This window comes from Hyaena hyaena, unplaced genomic scaffold (genome assembly GCF_003009895.1).
Source record: "Hyaena hyaena isolate Hyena2069 unplaced genomic scaffold, ASM300989v1 scaffold_819, whole genome shotgun sequence".
NCBI lineage: Eukaryota > Metazoa > Chordata > Mammalia > Carnivora > Hyaenidae > Hyaena > Hyaena hyaena.
Window position 1 is genome coordinate 57,540 of NW_024081453.1, and position 22,564 is coordinate 80,103.

The window sequence follows — 22,564 nt, forward strand, 5'->3', positions numbered from 1 at the left end:
GCTTTACATTGTTGCCAGCATATGGGTATATACTGAAGCTGGAAACTAGGCATTGGCTTCAGGCCTGGCCTCCAGGCTTGCTAGACGGTAAGCCCCCTGAAGGCAATCGCTACATCTGCTTTTTTATCTCTGATGGCCAGCCCAGCACCTCCTACACAATAAACTGTTGAAATTCTCCATGAGGAGATTGAACAAATGGGCGAAATCTGACTTCTCCCTCCTGCTACATCATTCCTAGAAGACTTCAGTTTTCCCTATGATAAGGAATGATCGCATTTTTTTTCCCCAGTCCTTCAAGAAATCTCCAACTTTGTCATTTTCTCTCTGTGCAGAGATGGGTTGAAAAGGGGGTTCGCGGTGCACTTGGGTGGCTCGGTCAGTTAAGTGCTAGACTCTTCATTTTGGTTCAGGTCACGATCTCACAGTCCGTGAGTTCGAGTCCTGCATCGGGCTCCCTGCTGACAGCATGGAGCCTGCTTGGGATTCTCTCTCTCTCCCTCTCTCTCTCTGCCCCTCCCTTGCTGGTGCTCTCTCCGTCTCTCTCAAAACATATAAACTTTAAAAAAATGTTAAAAGAAAAGGGGATTCCCACTAGTTCAAAAAGCATGTCTGTATCTTAAGACGCATAACTGAAACATTCCATCTAGAGCAAAAGCTGCCCTTGAGCTTGGGCTGTGCCAATGTGTCCTAAGGACACAGTCTTGTTACTCATCTGCTCACTCTGCTGGTCTTTTACACCTTTTTTTTTGGATGGCAGCTTGCGGCCAACAACTAATAGACGCAAATGCTTGCTTAGTGTTGCCAGTGGATTAACCAAGAATCTCCATGTCCGGCAACAATTTTCATTAATGGGGTCCACCCTTGATCCCATCTGATTTTGCTTTTGGCCCTTCTATTTCCCACTTCTACCCACATCCCCACCACCACCCTCCCAAGATACTTCTCATTTCTGCGGCCAGGCTTTTAAAACTTTTGTTCTCTTGTTGTTTTCATTTCAGGAGCTACCCCATCTTCCCAAATCAGAGAAAGTAATTCTTTTTTTTTAATTTTTTTAATGTTTTATTTATTTCTAGGAGAGAGAGAGAGAAACAGCGTGAGCAGGGGAGGGTCAGAGAGAGAGGGAGTCACAGACTCTGAAACAGGCTCCAGGCTCTGAGCTGGCAGTCAGCACAGAGCCCGACGCGGGGCTCGAACCCACGAACCGCGAGATCATGACCTAAGCGAAAGTCGGAAGCTTAATCGACTAAGCCGCCCAGGTGCCCCAAAAGTAAATTCTTAAAAGAACTTGTACTAAGCATGATGTCTCACTATGTGAACAACAGCCTTCTTCTGAAATTCATGAGCATCAGTAATAAGTACCATTCTCGTTTTCATACTCTTGTTATCAGCGAGAGACATTGACTATGACAACAAAGAATCAATGTTATTTGTTCCCTGTTTACTATGTGTATTGCTGAGTAGGTAACCTCAAGACTAACCAGGGGACTCTCAAGTCTAACTGCACAATCAGCCTTTTCAGGTAAAACAGCATCTTAGAGGACAGTTAAAAATGCTAAAGAAATATTCTAAGTACTGTGGAGAAACGGAGGAGAAAGTTTGGAAAGACACTAGAAAGACTATAAAAAGGGAACATGTGGTGGGCACGGTGGACCGGCAGCAAAATCACAAGTGACACTGGTTCAAGATGGTAATGAACGGATTGGAATGAACATTAGAAAACAGCTCATCTGCTCCATGATTTTATAAGAGAAATAAGGTCAATGAGGAGTGACATGCTAACAGCAACTGTGAGCTCGTAGTAAAAGCTGAGACTAGAATCCAAATATCACAAACCCAGCCAATGCCTCTTTTGTCTGATAACATGGTGCCTCTCCAACTGGCCACTCCCGTGTCTGCGGCAAAATGAGACAGTACCGTGTACACCACCACAGAATGGTTTAAGTTCTGGCAAAATAAGAGAAACTTGCAGAAGATGATAGCTTTATTATTGCCTCCATCATTTATTTTCCATCAAAATTAGTGTCCGAATCCCAACTGTTCATTCATTCTTCTACGGACCGCCCTCCACGCACCCGATACTATGCCAAGTCAAGAGAATGCCACCATGAACAAGAGGTAAGGGGCACTGCGATGCCTCCACTGAAATGATATCCTGGATGGGAAAAACCAACAACCAAATAAATAAGCAACACGGTTTTTGATTCAGATAGGTAACGAAGAGGAACGTAACATGTTGAGGCTAGTCAGTAGCTGGGCAGTTAAGATTAAGAGTCTACTTTAGCAAGGGGCACTGGGGGAGGTCCTTCAAAGGAGGTGACCTTTGCTTTGGTATGTGAAAGATGAGAAGATATCCGTCACACAAAGACCAAAGGAAATATGTCCCAGGCAAAGAGAGAAACACTTAAGAGTTTAGTATTTGGAGAGGTAGGCCAATGTGGCTAACTGTAACAAGGAAAAAGGTGGCATTTCAAAAACTAGGTCAGGGAGGTAGGAAGAGACCAGATCATGAGAGCCTTTGAAGACCATTAAGAAAAAACTGGATTTTGGGGCGCCTGGGTGGCTTAGTCGGTTGGGCGTCCGACTTTCACTTAGGTCATGATCTCGAGAGTCGTGGGTTCGAGCCCCGCATCGGGCTCTGTGCTGACTGCCAGCTCAGAGCCTGGAGCCTGTTTCAGTCTGTGACTCCCTCTCTCTCTGACCCTCCCCTGCTCACGCTGTCTCTCTCTCTCTCCTGGAAATAAATAAAACATTTAAAAAAAAAAAAAACTGGATTTTATTCCAAAGTCAATGGAAAGTCATTGAAATATCTGAACTTTGTGTATCCTAAGAAATATACTCTCAGTGGAGAAGAATAATGAATATAGATCCAGCTGCTATGGTCCAGGTCAAAGATGATGATGGGATTAACCAGACCGGTGGTGGTGCATGAGAGAAAAGTCCACAGGTTCGCAGACTGCTCCATTTTGGGCTTGAGCAACTGGATAAATCATTTATTAGGAAAAAAAGGGTTGAGGGCAATGGTGACACACAGGAATTAAAAGTATCATATGTGTCATGCTGTGTTTTGGATACTTCCTAGACATCTAATTGGAAATGTCAGGTCAATGAGAGAAGGAGGTATAAATCTGAAGAAAGGACACCCGCATAAAGGTAAGCCCTGGGTTCCCCAAAATGTACAGGTGAGGTGGAATGGGTGTCACTGACGACAAAGACAGAAGGTGCAGGAGAGGCATGAAAAAAACTGAAAGAATATGGTCTCAAGCAAGTGAGAGCCATTTTCCAAGAAGGAGCCAACAAATGATTGACCAATCAAATGATGTCAGGTGAAAGGCAGGGTGAGATCAGATCAGAGATGTATCCACAGGACTCGAAATATCAAAGGATTGTTGATATCAAGGAAAGCTGTTTCACTATGAATAGTTTTTTTAAAAAAATCATATGGTATGGAACGTAAGTGATCAGAGTCGTTTTTATGTGTTTATGTATCCTTCCAAAACTACCCCACGTGGAACCACATACATATACACATAGGTCCTTTCTTTGTGTTTGAACATAAAACATAAAATGGGAAGACATCTCCTATGTTCTTTTTATGGCGCTTTTTTAACTTTACGTACTATTTTGAAGAACTTTCCTTATCAGTCTGTCTAGATTTGTAACAGCATTTTATTAGCTACTTTCTACTTTGCTACAAGCCCTTAACCTATGCTTTTGATCTTTTCCTACACGTCCAATTCACTATAGTGGGTTCTACTGTATACTTCTCAACGTACCAGGATGAACAATGATGAGTCTTCAAACGTAGGAGCAATCTGGACAGAGGAGTTAAGAGATCGCCCTACAGAGCTCAAAGCTCAAACCAAAATGCAAGGACAACCTCTGTTGCACCGTAGTCCCTCCTTTTATGTTGCAAGAATTGATTTCTATTTGGTAGAACTGAGTACAAAAATGAAATTCACAGGCACTTATTAACAAATCAGCCCTTTTCAATAGTGATGTTCTAATTAGATTCCTTATTTACTGTTGCCTTCAATTAAAATAAATACATGGATCGGTATGATTGCTCTTTAAAGCCGGGCTGGGCAATTAAAACGGGCTTGGGTTTCCTTGTTGCTGGCTTTTCTTTGTTGTTTGCTATTCTCACTTACCCCTTAGATTTGCTTACTTATTTCGTCCTAACTTGCGCGGTGGCTCCCCAAATTCCCTTCTTAAGCCCGTTATAGGCTAAATGTTTGTGTTCCCCCCCCAAAATGCATACATTGAAGCCTCTAAAATCCAATGTGATGGTATTAGGAAAGGAGGCCTTCGGGAGATGATTAGGTCCAAGATGATTAATGCCACATAAATGGCATTAGGACCTTTACAAAGGAGGCCCCAGAGATCTCCCGTGCCTCCTTTGCTGTGTGAGGGCACAATAGGAAGACAGCTGTCTGTAAATGAAGAAGGAAGCTCTCACCAAACACCAAATCTACCAGCACCTTGATCTTGGACTTCCCAACCTCCTCGACTGTAAGAAATAAATTTCAGTTGCTTATAAGACACCCAGACTATGGTGTTCTGTTATAAAGTGACCCAAACTGAGACAAGACCTATCTAGAAATTTTAGAATGTTGTCATCACCCTACATTTTCTAGATCAAACACCTACTTGTTTAGAATCTGACACCTTAGAAATACTACCGGGGCACCTGGGTGGCCCAGTCAGTTAAGCGACCGACTTTGGCTCAGGTCATGATCTCATAGTTTGTGGGTTCGAGCCTCATGTTGGGCTCTGTTCTGACAGCTCAGAGCCTGGCACCTGCTTCCGATTCTGTGTCTCCCTCTCTCTCTGCCCCTCCCCCTGCATGCAGTCTACCTCTTTCTCTCAAAAAGAAATAAACATTAAAAAAAAGAAATACTACCTGAACTAAGAAAATGATAAAGATTCTTACCATGTTGTACCCTTCCTTCAAGCGGCTGAAGTGACTTATGCAAAATCCATATGGACCCTACCCTTCCCCATCAAGTCTCTCCTCCTCTTTTCACACGGCCGTCACTTTATTTGCCATTTGTTCTTTTCTTTGACTTGTACTATTTCCTCCAACCTTCATTTCCTGTTAAGGCTTTTCCCCCAGTGCAGTTACAGGTGTCAGTGGAAAAGGGAGCACAAGCGAAGTTGGCACACACGCTCCGTCCTGTCCTCGGCAGCCTCTGCTCTGGAACCCAAGTGACCTGAGCCTCTTACCGGTGCCCAAAAGATACTCGCATTTCAATTTGGAGGCTGAGACACTGAGAAATATCACATTTGAGCCGCTCAGCGGAGCACGACCCACCAGAACAAACATTGGCGTTGAGGCGAGGGGAAGACTCCAGCGAAGTAACGCAAAGTGCTGGCATCTGTCTTCCGTGCCTTCCTCCCGACCCAGCCCACTCTCGGGGTCGCAAACTGGGGTGCCTCTCAGCCGCGTTTTCTTTGGCACACACAAATATTTGTATGCTTTCCAGTTATTTGCCAACATGTAAAATCAGGCAACATTACTCGCGGGCTCTGTGGACCTGGAGGGAGCGACCCAGCGTGACACATGACAACTGGATGCAACAGAGTGTTAGCTGCCCCCTCACATGCCGCGAGGGGTCTCCACTGTGCCATGTGCCCAATTATTTTCTCTCTGGCCCATCTCACTCACTCTTCTTATCTGCGCTCCCAGTGTGGGTATGTGAGTTTATAACCTTTCAAAATGAAATACTGCCAAGTGCTGTCTAATAAAGATTTGGCAACCTTTCCAAAGTAGCTGAGAATTTTATTTATTTTTTTTTTAATTCACTCCTGCCTATAAGGGATTTGGGTCCTGACCCAAACTTTCCCATCAAAGAACCCAGCAGCGCACAATCTGACTCTCCGGTTTCTGACCATCCAGACATCTGGTAGACCCGGAAACAAGACCGTAAAGAAGAGGCGCGAGAGAACACAGTGGAAACTATACATGCCTCCTTCCATCTTCTCCAAAATCCCAGCTGTCCTGCCAGTAAATGTACCAAAGTTTGCAAACTTGGTGCTGAAAGGCTTTTGCCAAGAGTATATGGATTCTAGAAGCTGTTTCCAAGATGGAGAAATGCTACCAAAAAACAAGACAGGGCTCTAATGGCTGCATTTTGCAGCTGGAAAGGTGGCAAAGAAGGCAGACTAGAAGAAGACAGCTTCCAGGAGGCCCCCTGACTGCCATGTCCATGTCCTCCTGACCCATCATCAGAGGCAAGTCCATGCTGCTTCCAGAAGAACTCATCCTCAGGACACTTGGTAACTGTCACTCCCTGGGGAGACGCTGAGAGGCACATGCACAAGGATCATGGCTATGATGTCTGCTAAGAACACGAGGCGTCAGGTACCTACTGCTACCGTCACCCCACCTCAACACACCCGGGATCATCGCACACGGCACCACCCCAGGAACGATCGATCACAAAACACAAAACACAAAAAGAAAGTCAAACCATTAAGCTATTATCATGTTTAAAGGCAAAGAGCAGAAAATTACCCTACCAAGGAAAACAGTGCACACGAGTGTCTGGAAAGAGGTGGGGCAGGTGGGGCAGGTAGGGCCCCAACAGGAAGCACCTGAGCTCAGGTGACGCCAATTCCACGGCTGCGTCAGGCCAGATGGAGTCGGATGAGTAAGAAGGTCTTACCTGCGACTCCTACACGTAAGACTGAGTTCAGACGCTTCTGAGTGCCTAGCTCTCACTAAATAAGGTTTCCCCACTTCCAAGGGTCTGCTGGTGATCGGGTGCGTGTAAACAATTTATAACTAGTTTGTCTCAGAGTGAAGAAAAAAAGGCAACTGACATGCCAGTTCTCTCCGTGGACCAACTAAAGATCAATCAGAAGTGGGAACAAAACATTCCAAAGCGACACGGCGAATCCATGGGAAATGGGCTCTGGCCGATAAGAAAGGGATGTGTACAGCTCTTCAGGAACACTTCCGTACACTTCCTCCATCCCGTGATCACATGTCTTTCCCTCTTGAGGCAAAAAGGGGAAAAACTCTAGTCATCGGAAAATCAAATCCTGGGTAGAGTAGGTACCGACCTGGGTCAGGAAGGACCTGCCTTCTTTCCCAGGTCGGATTTCCCGCTGACCTTGCTGACCACGTCCAAGCGCCTCATGTATCTGCCCCTTCCTTTCCCCATCCCCCTTTATTTGTCGTTGTGCGAGGCTTGAATGCTCTGCCCGAACATTCTCTTCAGAGGATATGGCTTATGTATAAATGTAATGAATGAGCAATATCTCTGTGAGCTAAAGGCTTGCACTTAATTCTGGCCCACATTTACAGAGGGACAATTACTGCTTCCAGAGAATAAGCAAGGGGCTTCGGATATTTAAAGAGCTGTTAAATGTAGAAGTCTGGAAGGCAAAAATATGGGTAGAAGTTACGGGCAAGCAGAAGATAACTCAACAAGTTAAATCTCTTCAATTATAGAAAGGTTTGCTGTGTCCAGTACTGAACTCTGTCACTGGGCCCGCTTAACAGGTCTGAAAAAAAAACCCTCTTAAGAGTACACTGGAAGGTATGCCCGCATTGGATACGAAAGAGAGAAGTCTAAATCTAAAGGTCCTACGATTCTGCAGTTAATAATATTATACAAATAGTTATTTTATAATGAGATACACGGTTGTACGCATCCATGTGATGGGGCGATTTGACAAACTTGACCTTTAGGAAGAAACTAGACAGGAGAGGTGGCTATCCCTTACCCCGTAGCAGAAGAGGACTCTCAAGGTGCCTGGGTGGCTCAGTTGGCTGACTTCGGCTCAGGTCATGATCTCACAGTTCATGAGTTGGAGCCTCACATTGGGCTCTGTGCTGACAGCTCAGAGCCTGAAGCCTGCTTTGGATTCTGCGTCTCCCTCTCTCTCTCTCTCTGCCCCTCCCCTGCACATACTTGTGTGCTTGCTCTCTCTCTCTTAAAAATAAACATTAAACAATTTTTAAAAAAACGGTGATTCTATCCTAGATCTGGATAAAAACTGACCTGTAAACAGACTTGAATTCAGCAAAAGGACTGAAAAAGATAAAGACATTAAAAGGCCAGAACTTTCAAGATAAAATCTAATGGGCAAAAAAAGCTGTACTTGTATATCACACACACATAAGACACAGAGACCTAATTTAATGGTAGTTTGGTGTTGGTTTTTTTGTTTTTTGTTTTTAATTTTTTTTTTAAATTTTTAAACGCCTACTGTAATAGGAAATTTAGGATTCTGGTTTTTCTGTTCTGGGTAAGAAGGAGGAGAATAAAAAATACATCCCGCCTCTGCCCCTGCCCGTGTCGGCATGGGCAACACAAAAGCTATAGAGAAGCTTGCTACAGATGACAGCCTCCCTGACCAAATGCCACAGGGCTGGCAAAGATTTCTAAACAGATTAATGAGAGGCTTCGGAGAACGTTAACTCAAAACCGTCATTTCTGGAATTTAGCTCAGGTCTCTCACAGAAAAGCTGGTCAGTCCAAAAGAAAGACATGGCTAAGAATATCGTAAGAGTCACTCACTGATCCAGCTGCTGTACTAACGCCCCAACACGTCCTGCGAGACTGTCATTACCGTACTTGTGATGCTGTCTCAGAAGCCTGTTGAGTGTCTGTCGTTTAAAAAGCTGATCATAACACAATGTTAACACAGGGAAATCAGGCTATTCTTGCTCCCCGGGCTCATGCACCCCAATGGACCACAGCATTTTCTGAGCACCGGGAAGTTCGTCCTGATAGTGTTGTCCCTTTTGCATTTCCTTCTTTAGAGCCCTCTAAATAAAAACAAAAGCAGAGGCAAAAAAAAAAAAAAAAAAAAAAGTGCAATTTACTACAGGCAGCCAAAGCCAGGAACTGTTTGGTGTGCGTATTCCCTGCAATTCACTGATTCGGGTTCCCTTTTTGAAGAAAATGGCGATCAAGAATGACGCGTGCCGATGGGGCGCCTGGGTGGCTTAGTCGGTTAAGCGTCCGACTTTCGCTTAGGTCATGATCTCGCGGTTTGTGGGTTCGAGCCCCGTGTCGGCCTCTGTGCTGACTGCCAGCTCAGAGCCTGGAGCCTATTTCAGAGCCTGTGACTCCCTCTCTCTCTGACCCTCCCCTGCTCACGCTGTTTCTCTCTCTCTCTCCTAGAAATAAATAAAAATATTAAAAAAAAAAAAAAAGAAGAAGAAGAAGGATGCGTGCCCAGTGATTTCCACCAAGCCATTTCACGTGGCCCCATCACCCAAATCACACATGTGCCTCCACTCAGGCACACAAACCATCCACCACACACACACCCAACGGCAAAGAAAAGATGACCTTCCTAAGAAAGGAAGTCACACGGGCACTAGATTTATACTCCCAATGAGGTCTGTTGGAAGTGAAACACATCACGTCAGTCAGCACATATTTACAGCATCTCAGAGGATCTCCCCACAAGACACGTATTCACTAGGAAGGGGAAGCTAGTTATTTTAAGGTAGAGAAGACTGGGGGGCACCTGGGGGGCTCAGTCGGTAAAGCATCTGACTTCGCTCAGGTCATGATCTCACGGTTCATGGGTTTGAGCCCCACGTCGGGCTCTGTGCTGACAGCTCAGAGCCTGGAGCCTGCTTCAGATTCTGTGTCTCCCTCTCTTTCTCTCACTCTTTCCCTGTCTCAAAAATAAACATTTAAAAAAAAAAAAGAAGCAGCAGCAGCTTAGTGGCTTAAAATAATGATAAAAAATAAAATAAAGTAAAACAAAATGAAATAAAAATAAAGTAGCGACACTACACATGTCACCACCAAGTAACCACAAAGTCATGGGCAATGAAACCAATCAACATCACGGACCCCCGATCTGATGCACTGAGAAGAGCCTAGCACTTCTCTAGAAGTGCTCTTGCTACACCTGAACTAATCATGACATTAGATGTTCTACAAAATAACTGGCCTGTAATTTGCAAAAAAGGGCTAGCTGCTGAAAGAGGAAGAACAAAATAAAAAGAGAGAATTGCGGCCCAGTATACAAAGAGGGTGTGGGAAAAACACAGCTAAATGTATTCTTGGCTCAGAACAGAGACGATTGGCAAAGCTTGTGTGAAATCTCTAGATTGGATAACAATATTAAGTGGATGTTAATATCCAGGGTTTTGCCAGACTGTTAGCCGTTTGTACTTCTGGTTACAATAACAGGATGTCTTTGGTTTGGGTAAACACAAAATCCAATATGTAGAGTTAAAAGGGCATTATATCACGTGTGTAACCCGCTCCCAAATTTGCAGAAAAAAATGTGTGTACATAGTTATGTACACACACCTATACATGGGAGGGGGTGTGTACAGAGAGGAGACAGAGAATATGATCATGTATGGTGAAATGTGAAACATAAAGAACATTTGGGGAACGTGGACAGCTATATAGGGATTCTGCATAACGTTTTTGCGACTTCTCTAAGTAAAAAGCTTTTTAACATTAAAAAACAAGAACAACGAGGGGCCCCTGGGTGGCTCAGTTGATGAAGCACCGACTCTTGATTTCGGCTCAGGTCATGATCTCACAGTTCGTGGGACGGAGCCCTGCTTGGGATTCTCTCTCCCTCTCTCTCTGCCCCTCCCCTGCTCATGCTCTCTCTGTCTCAAAATAAAAAAGCTTTAAAATAGTAAAAATAATAATAATAATATTATTATTATTGGCTCAAGAAATGGCCAATGGATGAATGAATGAGCTGTAAGAAACATCCAAAAGAAAGTGTAGACAGCCCCCAATCTGTGGTACCCCATGGGCAAGGCGGGTGGGATCACGGGCCTCTTGTATAAACAGCTGGGTGGGAATGAGGGGCAGGAGACATCAGAATAGTTACATATGGTTCTCCCAAGGGGTGTTCTTTTTATTGGGAAGAAAGGGGAATTGAGCAGGTACCCTAGAGCCGGCCTGAAGTGGCCCTGCTCACCCAGTCTCGGTGAAGAGGGGCATATATTCCAGGTACGATGTGTGCCAGCATCCGTGGTCTCTGCTGGATCCTGCATAAACTATCTGATGCCCCGAGATAAGAAGAAATGAAGACCAAGATTTCCTAAGATAACGTTAGAGACTGAAACAGCTCCATATTCAGTAAATCCTTCATTATGAGCACCATGCCTCATTACATTCTGTCCTTACCTCCCAAACCGACTCGTATTTGGTTTCTCAAATTCACACTGACTACACACATGAGCTATGAAATTGGAATCATTTTAATTACCAAAGTTCAAGAAAGCTTCAAAAAAAAGTTGTGTAGCAGATAAAAAACGTGACTCTGCTTCAAAAATTTAGCTAATTCAAGAACAGTCCCAACAGACTGCTTTTCCAGAGACATTCAATTCTGAGTAGAGATGGGGGCAGGGGGGGGGGGGGGGGGGGGGTTACAATCCTCAGCCCATCAGAGTGTAAGTCTTAGGAGCTATTCCTATAACCCAAAACTGGGGTAGAGAAAATTGAGACCTACGAGAAATGTGCTTTCTCGAACTACCGAGATACAATTTCACAATCACGAATGCCGGGCGATAATATTCCAGAAACAAATTAAATAAGGAACCATGGCATCTAGCAGAGGGCAGGCCTCCCACCTCCAAAGCTGATTTGCATATTAATTCACATAAGGACTTCTTGCTTTAATAAGGAATACAATTTTCACGGAATCTCTTGGTGAGATTGCTACTGCTTACTTGTAGGGGCTTGTTCGCCAATTTATTCGAAAATGAGCTCATGTGGCAAAACATAATGGGGGGAAACCCCTTCCTAATCAATACAAAGTCACCAGCGAGCCCACAGAGGACCCAGGGCAGGCTGGTACAGCTGCTCTCTCCTCTGCTTTACCTGCCACGTCTCCTCTCAGAGTCCGTGCCTTCCTCTACCTCAAAAAGGACGGGTACGTAACTCACCCTGAGTTTTAGCTGCCACCTACTACTTTGTTCCTAACTTCCTTCAGCTTCCTATCTCCCAGGAGAGAGCCACCCCACCGCTCTAGGATGGAGTGGGAAAAAGTGGACATATCACACCTCCTTCTACATATTCACAAGGGTATGTGTCTATATCACCCATCACCCAAAAAGACAACGTGCAAGAAAGACAAGTGACGAGCCCTCCCTCAAGGGCAGGAGCCAACTTCTGCCTCTTCCATGCTCAGTATGCCCGCTGTCCCAGACACTGGGCTGCCAATGGCATGGCTCTATCAATGCCACCTGAAATTGTGAGGATCCATGGTGACCTGAGGATTCTGTTAGAGACCCCGCTATGGAGTTCAGAGAGGACCCCAGGTCTACGTGGGACTCATTAGGACGGTGTGGGATTTTCGTTACCTCAATACTTCTGAATCAATCAATACCTCTCCCGACCACACGGCTCCCTTCTCCAGGAGAATCCAACCTTATGATCCCCCTTGGCTGTCATACAAGTGCCGTATGGGAATGGCATTCCAGGGCAGGGCAAGCGATTGTGTGTTTTTGTCTGAAGAGGAAGCCAAGCCACTGGACGGACCAAAGGACAGTATGGCCGCTCCTGAAATTTGAGCCTCCACGCTGGTCAGCGGTTCGCAGTGTGATGTTACCAATGAAAAATGCAGAAGCTTTGCCTCTTGGTCCCCACCCAACTGGTTCTTCTTACCTTTGGTTCCATTGAAATGAAACTGTGGGTTCCTCTGCTCGAGAGAACTGACCTTTTAATCGTCCTGCTATGGTAGAAGTGGTAGTAGTCCTTCAGGGCTCCGATCTGCAAAGACAGGAGGGGAAAGAACAGAAAGGAGTTAATGGGAGTTCAAGGGAGTCTGCGGAGTTCCTGTTTTTCATTAAAATAAGAACACAAAACAAAACAAAACAAAAAAAGGTCTATAAATTATGCAGTTGTCTGCTATGCTTAAATGTTACTTGAACCTTGGTGATCACTTTTCAAAAGAAGGACATGTGATATGAAATGGAGTGTCCTTGAGGCGGTGACTGCGGAACTAAAGATTATAATGGGGCAGCTTAGCCTCTCTGTATCTCCCTTTTAATGTTTAATTTATATGCAGCATTTTAAGTAATTCTATATCCATTTATATCCAAATGTGAGAAAGAGAAAAAAAATCAAATAGCTATCTGGTTATAAAAACACATTGCGTTCTGTTTGCTGCGAGAAATGTACAACGAAGGACCTTGTTAGATTATTTATATCATCAGTTTGAAACAAGTCCTGAGCAGTTGGTCATTCACAAAGAAAACACTTTGTTTCCCGACTTAAGTAGACAGTATAAATACACAGCGGTTATTCATTTATTGTAAAACTCAAAGTCGGATGGCAGGCTCTAACACAAGACTAAGATCACAGATCCTACCTATCGACTAAGCATCCCGAGTAAAACACAGTCCAGTCCACGTTATCTGAGCCACTCTTAACAAATTCATCTTCCCGTGTGTGTACCCTTTCTTTAGTTAAAAACAGTGAGGTCAGTGCAGGATAGCTCGGAAAATAGGCCACTGTCCACTTTAGGAAAACAAACAAAATCCCAGACAGTTGTATTTTCTCAGCAGATTATAAGATACGGATCACATACATGAAAATTGAACAATGCACCAAATGAAGACAGAGGAGGGAGGCTCTCATTTCGGCTGACAGACGCTGCTCAGAAGTGGTTTCTTGGCTACATCCCATGTACTTACTGTTTCCATTTCCATTCTTATAAAACTTGAGGTTGGATTAATTTCTAAGACCTCTGCAGCTCTCAAATTCCATTCTTTGACATTGACACCCCCCCCTGCACCCCTCTTTTTTCTTTCTTTCTTTTTTTTTTTTTTCTTTGCTTTGGGTAATTACATCAAGTGGCTATTCCTCCAGAATACCATGGCTCTGCCCTAAAAGAATGGCCATCCATGGGATGTTTTCCAATTGGGACATTTCAAAAGTTGGGCTTTCTTAATTTAAAAAACAAAAAAAGTCATTGGTCCAGCTTCATTCTTTCAGGTAAAAGGTTTATTTTTAAAATTTTCTTCTTTCCATCACATTTTCAATGATCACCCCACCTCTCCGGTAAGGATGATTAACCCAGCTACTGTCCCATTTAAGAGTCATGCACTCACGGAGACTTCACGCTCTAATTGAAGGGCTCTAATCATTGTTAGATTTGATCATCTTGAGTCACGCATTTTTAACTCAAGGGGAAACTGATGTACCCAGAAAAGGTCAGGGAGTCTGTCTGAAGCAGCAGCAAACAATGAGGAAAGGGGCCCAGATGCTAGCCTCAGTCTCCAAGAGTGTTTCAAGGAGGGATTTACAGGCCAATTTTAAGATTCCTGAGGACCAAGGGTAGAATTCACAATGGGCTGTGTAATCCTTTATTAGAAAATCTTAAAATCCCAGGAAGCTTAGAGTTTTCATCTCATGTAGCTTTTGTCAAGAGTGCTCCTTGGGTAAACATGGCAGTTGTTGTAGAAAGGAACAGAAAATCTCCGAGGAAGAACTTTCCACAGAACCTGTCACCAGTGTGAAAAAGGTCAGTGAGTTTCAGACCATGTCCACGCAACTATAATGAAAACGCTTTGATTGTTGAAAATAACTGAATTCGATGGAACTATGGGACTCAAATGTGGATGAAATACACCCTGAAGAGATAATCAGATCTTTTACGGCCTTGCTGGTAAAGCCTGGAATCCTGGCCTTCCGTAAGGTGTATGAAGATGCAAAAAGGAACCTTGTCCTCACTTCACTTGCTTTGGGATGTTAGATACGTCACTTAACCATTTTGGGGCCTTTGTTCCTCAACTGTAGAATAAGGACACAGGCGGTATAGTGGACAGAGACCAGGAGTCAGAGTCAAACGGGGGACAAAAATGTTTATGGCCAAACGTGGTTATAAGGACTGAACGCAGTGCACTGCCTGCTCAAGCCACTGCCTGGTACATAGTGTCCAGTTACCACTTTCCCTTTCTATTTAAACGTAAGTCCTATCTTCTCTCACCTCCTATCCTGCATTTAATTCCTTAGCTCTATCCCCGGGTCAGAATTCCTCTTGGTCAACCCTCATATCGCTTCTTAAATACCTGTATGTCATGGCAAATGTCAAAGGGTCTGATGATACACTCATGGTGAGGACAGAGGCACAAACATGGCAAACATGGGATTGGTCCAGAGCATGCCCTGCGACAAGGGTTTGGAGAGCCATTTGGGAATATGAATAAAATTATAAACTGCACCTAACCTTTGACCCAGCCTTTCTGCTTCTAAAACTTATTATACAGATACAGCCACTTTTGTTGAAGAACGGATGTCAGAGCAAAGTTTGTAAAGCAAAACAATGTAAACAACTAAACAACGATCTATATATAATCAACAAGTCACAGAGATGTCAAAGAGAGAGGAAAGAAGGAAGGAAGGAAGGAAGGAAGGAAGGAAGGGAGGAAGGAAGGACGGACGGACGAACACATAACCCAATTTTTGTAGGAGAACAAAGAAAGCATCTGTATTATGTATATACTTATAAGCAGAAGATATTTCAGGTAGAATACTTGAGCTGCAAAGAAGGCCTTTCTTATCATTGTTTGTGTGTATGCCTTCTTTTTTTAATTAAAAAAAACTAATTAAAAATGAAAGAAATCACAAATAAAAAGCACACACTCAAATCCCACCTTCTCTTTCGGGGACGAATATGCTCCCCAAAGTCCGTGTGCCTCATACAAGGGGCACATTTATCTGGGCCATTAAATCTCTCTAGCAGCAAGCTCTACTTTACCACCACCTTTCAGGGATTCTGCTTCCTCTGTAGATTTGTGCAGTGGTGGTCAGTGACTGACTGAGGTCTCATTCACTGAATGCCTACCACGCATCGGGCAATGACATGTTGTCATAGTTAACTTAAATCCCCCCAGGAACCCTGGACGATAAATATCATTAACTCTAATTTGATAAAGGAGGTCACTGAAGCTCTGGGAACACCCACGTGTCCACAGCTAGTACTGTGAGGCAGGAAAAGGCAAATCCTTGTTGAATGTCTAGCATCGCGGTGAACCCAGGGCACACGGCGTGTCCTATAGGAGGGCTCATTCCTGCTTCCTTATGGTGAGTTGCCCTAGACTGTAGAGCTAAAAAGCTAAACTCTATGCAGCTAGGGTTCTGATGTGATTAAGGTTCTGCCAATCGAAGACGGACCACAGCATCGTGGGGCATGCACTGGGAGGCATTTATGTGTTTGGCGGTAGTTGTGGAAGAGATCTTAATGGCCTGGCTGCTAGCTTTCTGCGCATTCATGTTGCTTTCTGCACATTCGCGTTGCCCATCCTGTTTTGTTGATCAGCTGGGAAGAGATTGTACAGGAGCTGCAGCGACAACAGAGGGAAGCCTCCTCTGCTCTGAAAATAAACAGTAATGGCTAACACTGAATATTACTTAATAATGTCATTTATCAAATAAGTCCGAATAATCCTACCATATTAACATCTATGCTCGTCAGCGTTCCGTGGAAGATGAGGCAGCAACTCTTGTGAAGGTCTATTCCGTGATGTGGCTTTGGGGGAACGTTTCTGAAAGCGTGGCCTTCTCAATGGATTCTACAACCTACTTAATAGTCCTAGTGAGATGCCTTCCAAAGTCGAACAAACGAGTGGACTGCACAGTAGGCTTCCTACTAACTCTAAAACTGGATAGATCAAAGTTTCTGGAAAAGTAGCCGTACACTTGCACAATCTCGTACAGCTTAGAGACCCTCCACGTCATGCAGCTCTTGAGTCATGGCTGTAGGCACCAGTCAGCCACAGGCCCCTGGACGACTCACCGTGTCTGTCCCAATCCCTTGTCCAGTGACTACACTTGCGTCCGGTCTTCTCGGAGCCCTATGCATCAAACCTCCTCTCTCATATCTGTTTTCTACACAGCAGCCAGAAAAAGGCCACGGAATGCAAATTTGACTATGCCACATGTCACTACACCTGCCTAAAATTTTTTAGGGGCTTCCCTCTGCTCTGAAAATAAACAGTAATAGCTAACACTGAATATTACTTAATAATGTTGTTTATCAAGTCTGAATAACCATATCATATTAACATCTATGCTCTCCCAAGAACTATGCTACCTCCTTGACCGCACTCGGTGAACAAAGACCATTGTCCTACTCTGACCTACGGGGCCTGCATAGCCCGGCTTTCTGGCCTCACCCAGGCTCTCAGCTCCCTGACTGTGTCAGACTTGCTGTTCCCTGGACATGCCGGACAGCCAGCCTCCCTGCCTCCTCCCTCTCTGCCTGGCTTCTCCTTCTGCATCCTTTATCTGTCACCACGGCCAGGAAGTCCTCAAAACTCCCAGGCCGGGGGCGCCTGGGGGGCTTAGCTGGTTGAGCGTCTGACTTTGGCTCAGAGCATCATCTCCGGGTTCATGGGTTCGAGACCCGCATCGGGGTCCTCTGTCCTCCTCTCTCTCTCCCCCTCCCTGCGTATGCTCGCTCTCTCAAAGATAAATACTTTTTTTAAAAAAACTTTTTAAAAACCCTCCTAGGCCAGGTGAGCTTCCACCACCTCACACAAGCATAAAAATATCCACCCATAGTTATACCCTGATTAGTACAATTATCTGTTCAACGTCTGTGCCCGCAACCGCAGGCCTATACATTCCAGGGAGGCAGAGACACATCCATGGTGTGCATCGTTCTGTCCCTGCTCAACACGTAATGGGTCCTCAGCAGAGACTACTGATTGACGATGTGAACATCAGAAGCCTTGAGCTGCTAACACTCCATGCATTAGAGCCATAGCTGATTCAAAATCTCTGGCATAACAGGACTATCAAATTAAGGTAAATTTCAGCAAAAATAATTTAATGCCACCTTAACCGCCAAGGCTCTGGTTCAGTAGGCGATGGAGACTGAGACATCTCTATGCTTTTCTTTTTTGTCTTTGCAAGACACCAGCTAGGGAGTGGTGTGTACTAGGTTCAATCATTCTCCATCATTCAAACAAAATGATCTGTCACCTTTCAGAGAGTTGCACATTTTAAAATCTAAATATACAGATTTCAAAGCATGTTTATGTCTCTTATCTATTAATATGCATGCCCCTCATTGGCAAGAATTGTGTCCTTTATATTCTTTCAACAGCGCTGGGCACACTGAGGGCATTTAATAAAGGTTAAGAAGAAAAATGTCCTAACATGTTGGAAATTATTCAAAAGAAAGACAGTATATGAAAACAGAGCAGTAATATTATCTACAAGCAGGCATTCCCTCTAGCTCCTCCAGGGTAATGTGAAACAAAAGATGACTGTGTTTATCTGTCATGCTATCCCAACAAGGGCCAACACAAAGAAACAATAGATAACTAACATAGGGACATTTTATAAACAAATCAGAACCCATAGGTATATATGAAGTATAAAAGCAAGAGCAGAATAATCAAAGCTCAACCTTTTCCTTAATCCCACATAAAAGGAGGAAAATACTTCCTTCCTTCTTGCCTCTCTTAAGCTCCTTTTCTGTGCAGTCACGTACACACACTCTTCCTGGCCTAGCAACATAACCCTATAGGACACTAAGTCAGTAAATTTCATCTTTTGTTCCCAATTCTGTCAAGCATTTGTGCCATTTCATCCTTAGTGGAAGCCTCTCACCCCTGCACCCAAAATTTTCCTATCATGTCCCTTCCTCAAACCAAAGTGTTCTTAGAAAAGGTTTTTTAATAAACTATTTTACACTAAGATGTAAGTAACTGATAAGACTCAATGTTGTAGTAGTTCTTCCGGGAACAACTGCATTTGACCAGAAAATCAAAACTGAAGCCAAATAAATGAGCCCATTATATGTATAACGTCAAAACATCATCACTGATCACTGTCAGAAAACAAGGACTAGACGGTGAGTGGAGAGTTGTTGGGTTGGTTTTTTTTTTTTTTTTCTTTCCTGCCAACAAGAGAGAACCTTCTGGGTGTTCCTACTGACTTCTGAGCAGAGGGCTAGGAGCCAGAAAACCCTATTTTACAATGATTTTGACCCCAGTGAGGAGCAGTGCAGCCTTTCTGAATTCATTTACCACCAACAGTTTCTCCCATGCTGTGGCTAAAATCCTCTTCAGTCTAATGACTCCGGGCATATAGTTTGCAAATTTTTTATACATCATCCTATAGGCTGAACAACCATATTCCTTTCCCCAGGACTGAGTTGTTTCCAGGGACATGGAACTTTCAATGCTTAACCTGAGACAAGTCTCCATCAACCTGGTCGCCCTGGTCATGAAGCCGTCATGTCAAGGACCCTGTGGCCACCTTCATGAACACTGTCTGCCTTGTTCTACCCCCTGCCCTAATTCATAGATTTCCCCAAATTCTGAACTCCCTTTTGAAAGATAATTGATCCCCATTCTACATTTTTTTTTAACAGGCAAAAATTTGAAAAGACATTTCACAAAAGGAGATATACAAATAGCCAATAAGCAGGTAAAAACATGCTCAAATGCTAATTAAAATCATAATTGTACTGTACACACACCAAAATGCCTACAGTTTAAAGGAAAGACCATACCAAGATCTAATAAGATTGTGGAACATTGCAACTCTCGCACGTAGCTAGTAGGAGTGTAAAATGGTTCGATATCCTTGGAAAATCATTTGGTAATTTCTTATGAAACACACATCCTCCTTAGGAATCACATGTTCCATTTCTGGGTATTTACCCAGAAAAGAAATGAAATTCTATTTTGAAACAAAACTCATCCACAAATGGTTACAGCCACCCTCTCGATAACACAGGGCACAGTGCAAATATCCATCAACAGGTAAATGGTAAAATACATTGTGGTATATCCACATAGTGGAATGCCCAGCAATAAAAAGGAAGAAACTACTGATATATGCAACAACATGGATAGATTTCAAAACATCGTGCTGATGCGGAAGAAAGCTTACTGTATAATTGCACTGCTATGAAATGCTAGGACTATGTCAAACTATGATGAAGGTAACACAACAGGGACAGCCTAGATGTGCAGTGGGGACTGACTGGGAAAACCCGGAGAAATCTGGACGGTTGGTAATGCACTGTATTGTTAGTACGGTGATCACAACATCAGCGATAAGTGCTTAGATGAGGTGGGACCACTTCATCGTAGGCTTATAATCCAATTTCATCTCTTCCCAACACCCTGTTCAGTGACATCGCATTCATGACTTGAAATCAACAATGATGGAAGTACTAATATATCGGGAAAAACTGGCAAAGACTACAAAAATAAGGGCTTCTTTTCTTCCTGAAGAATCGCATGTTTGGCATTTATTTATCAGTATACCACGGGGCGTACAGATTTGTCAACACTCATCAAACTTCCTACAAAAACGGCTGCATGAGGGGGTATGTAAATTATACGGCAAGAATGCTGATTTCAAAAGTTATAAACTCCCCTCTAGTGATTTCTGGTTCACTCTTTCCCGTCTGTGGAATGACTTACAGACTGGAAAGCTTAAGGACCAGTTACTTGACGCTGGAATTTACCTGCCAGCCCACCTCTCTTCCCCCACATCTCTTCCCCCACTCCGGTGAGATGGAGAAGAACTGAGTCACCAAGCTCACTAGTCTTGCTGACCAACCCCTTTCCGAGGCTCCACATGGAAAGGCCCAAACCGTCAACTTGCTGAATTCCTTTTACGGTTACAGAGACAGCAACTGGATAAACTGCTTCTCCTTCATTTAAATGTTCACTCTGGTGCCTCTTTTGTGCTTCCCCAAGAATATTAAAACCACTCCAATAATTTGCCTTCTGTGTTCTCCAGACTCTGTAACATTTTATAGTAGAACCAAAGAAAAGGTGGCCACGACTGCTTTCCCCCAAGTCAGCAAGAACACGCCAACCTCAGGGTCTTTGCACCTGCTTTTCCTTTGCCTGGAATCTTCTAGATCTCTCTGACATACATCCTCTCTGCTTTCAGGTCTTTGGTCAAATGCTCCCTTTACAGGAAGGCTTTCACTGACCACCCGATTTAAAACTGCCACCATGCTTTTTCAGCATACTCTACCTCCCCTTTTATGATTTGTTTTTTCCTGTAACATCTATCACCATTTAACCTATTACATATAACTTTTATTTATCCCACTTGTTATTGGTCTTCCCCCATAAGGGCAGGGATTTTTGCTTCATTCCACCAATTCACCTTAGCTCCTCTTAACAGTGCTAGGCTTATCCAACAAATGCGTCAAATCAATGAATGGCCCCTTGCCCTTGGGGTGATCAAAGCAATAGTGAGCATGCCTCTAAACCTTTGGGAAAGTTCCTTGCTCATTTCTTTATAACTCCTTCTATGATAGAACATTAACATATAACACGACATATGCTTTATGCCTACTAAGTGTTGAATGAATAAAGTCCCCACGTGTAAACATGTCTGAAAAGTGAGCATTTCCCACTGGCCAAATCTGCCTTTATGTTTCTCAGTCCCCTCTCTCGTCCCTCCATAGTCAATGACCTCTTGGAGTCACTGAACGGAAGTGATATTTATAACAAGGCCGTTGAATTAACTATTAAAGAAGAAGGTAAGTCAATGCAGAAAGCTGATGAACTGCTAATATTTACAGAGTGCAAACCCAGGCATTACTGCACTGGGCCCTCCCTCATCACAAGACAGTGTGAAGCAAGTATTGTGATTTCCATGTTACATGCAAGAAAGCAAAAGCTCGCAAAGTTTAAGAGATTGCCTAGGGCCACACAGCTGGCAAAGCGTGACGTTCAGGTGGGTCCTGGGTAGCCTAGCTCCACAGCATATGGTCTTAACTACTCTAAAAGCTGTTTAAAGCCAAAGGTTTCTTAGGATGCATTTAAAACCACAGCCACCCGGAGATCTCAATTACCCAGAAGGCTGTGCTCTTAAGAGCTGTACACAAAGGCGATGTTTTCTAGGGATGTTTCGATCTACTCTGAGCAGATGCAAAAGAAACTTACATAAGTATCTTCATGTGAGAAAGCAGCTTTAAGGCATACCCTTCACGGAGAAGTTCAAGGGGCATTCTAAGTTAAACAGTACGGTCTGGCACCACACATCTTAGATACAATTGCTTGGGGCCACGGAATGCTACAAAATAACATGAGGAGTATCTTTCTTAGACTCTAGTTTCGAATATCAGAGGCCACTTGTGATTTTTTCCTGAATTCCTTCAAGTTCAGGCTCAGCATTTGAGCTCTTCAGAGAGCTCTTCAGAAAATGGCATTAGGGTACATGAATTCAGAGCAAAATCACTACCATATATTTTTTTTTCTTTAAATCAAGGTGCTCAAGGAAAGATGAATAATCTGTAGGATTTCAGTGCAACGTTCTAAGATAGGCAGGCGGGTAATGGGTTAAATGGTGCCCTGCCCCCAAATGTGCATGTCCCAATTCCCAAAACCTATGAAGATGTCACCGTAGATGGCGGAAGAGAGTTTGCAACTGTGACAGAGGATTCGGAGATAGGGAGATTATCCTGTATCATGTGGTTGGGTCCAATGTAATCACAGGGGTTCTTATAAGAGGGAGGGAACCAAGTTAGATAAGATTTGATGGCAGAAGGAGAAGGTTGGGGATAGGGACAGGGAGAGGGAGGGGGGAGAGGGGAAGAGAGAGAGAAAGAGAGAGAGAGAGAG

The 22,564-nt window shown here is 43.8% G+C and overlaps 1 protein-coding gene across 1 annotated transcript in view; it reads right to left on the reverse strand.

Moving 5' to 3' along the window:
• Nucleotides 1-22,564, reverse strand: part of LOC120221846 (proprotein convertase subtilisin/kexin type 5-like) — a 100,197-nt gene that overhangs the window by 45,175 nt on the left and 32,458 nt on the right. The window contains exon 2 of the mRNA XM_039219462.1: nucleotides 12,615-12,719. Within this exon, the coding sequence (XP_039075393.1) occupies nucleotides 12,615-12,719 (105 nt within the window). The remainder of the gene's footprint in view (nucleotides 1-12,614; nucleotides 12,720-22,564) is intronic.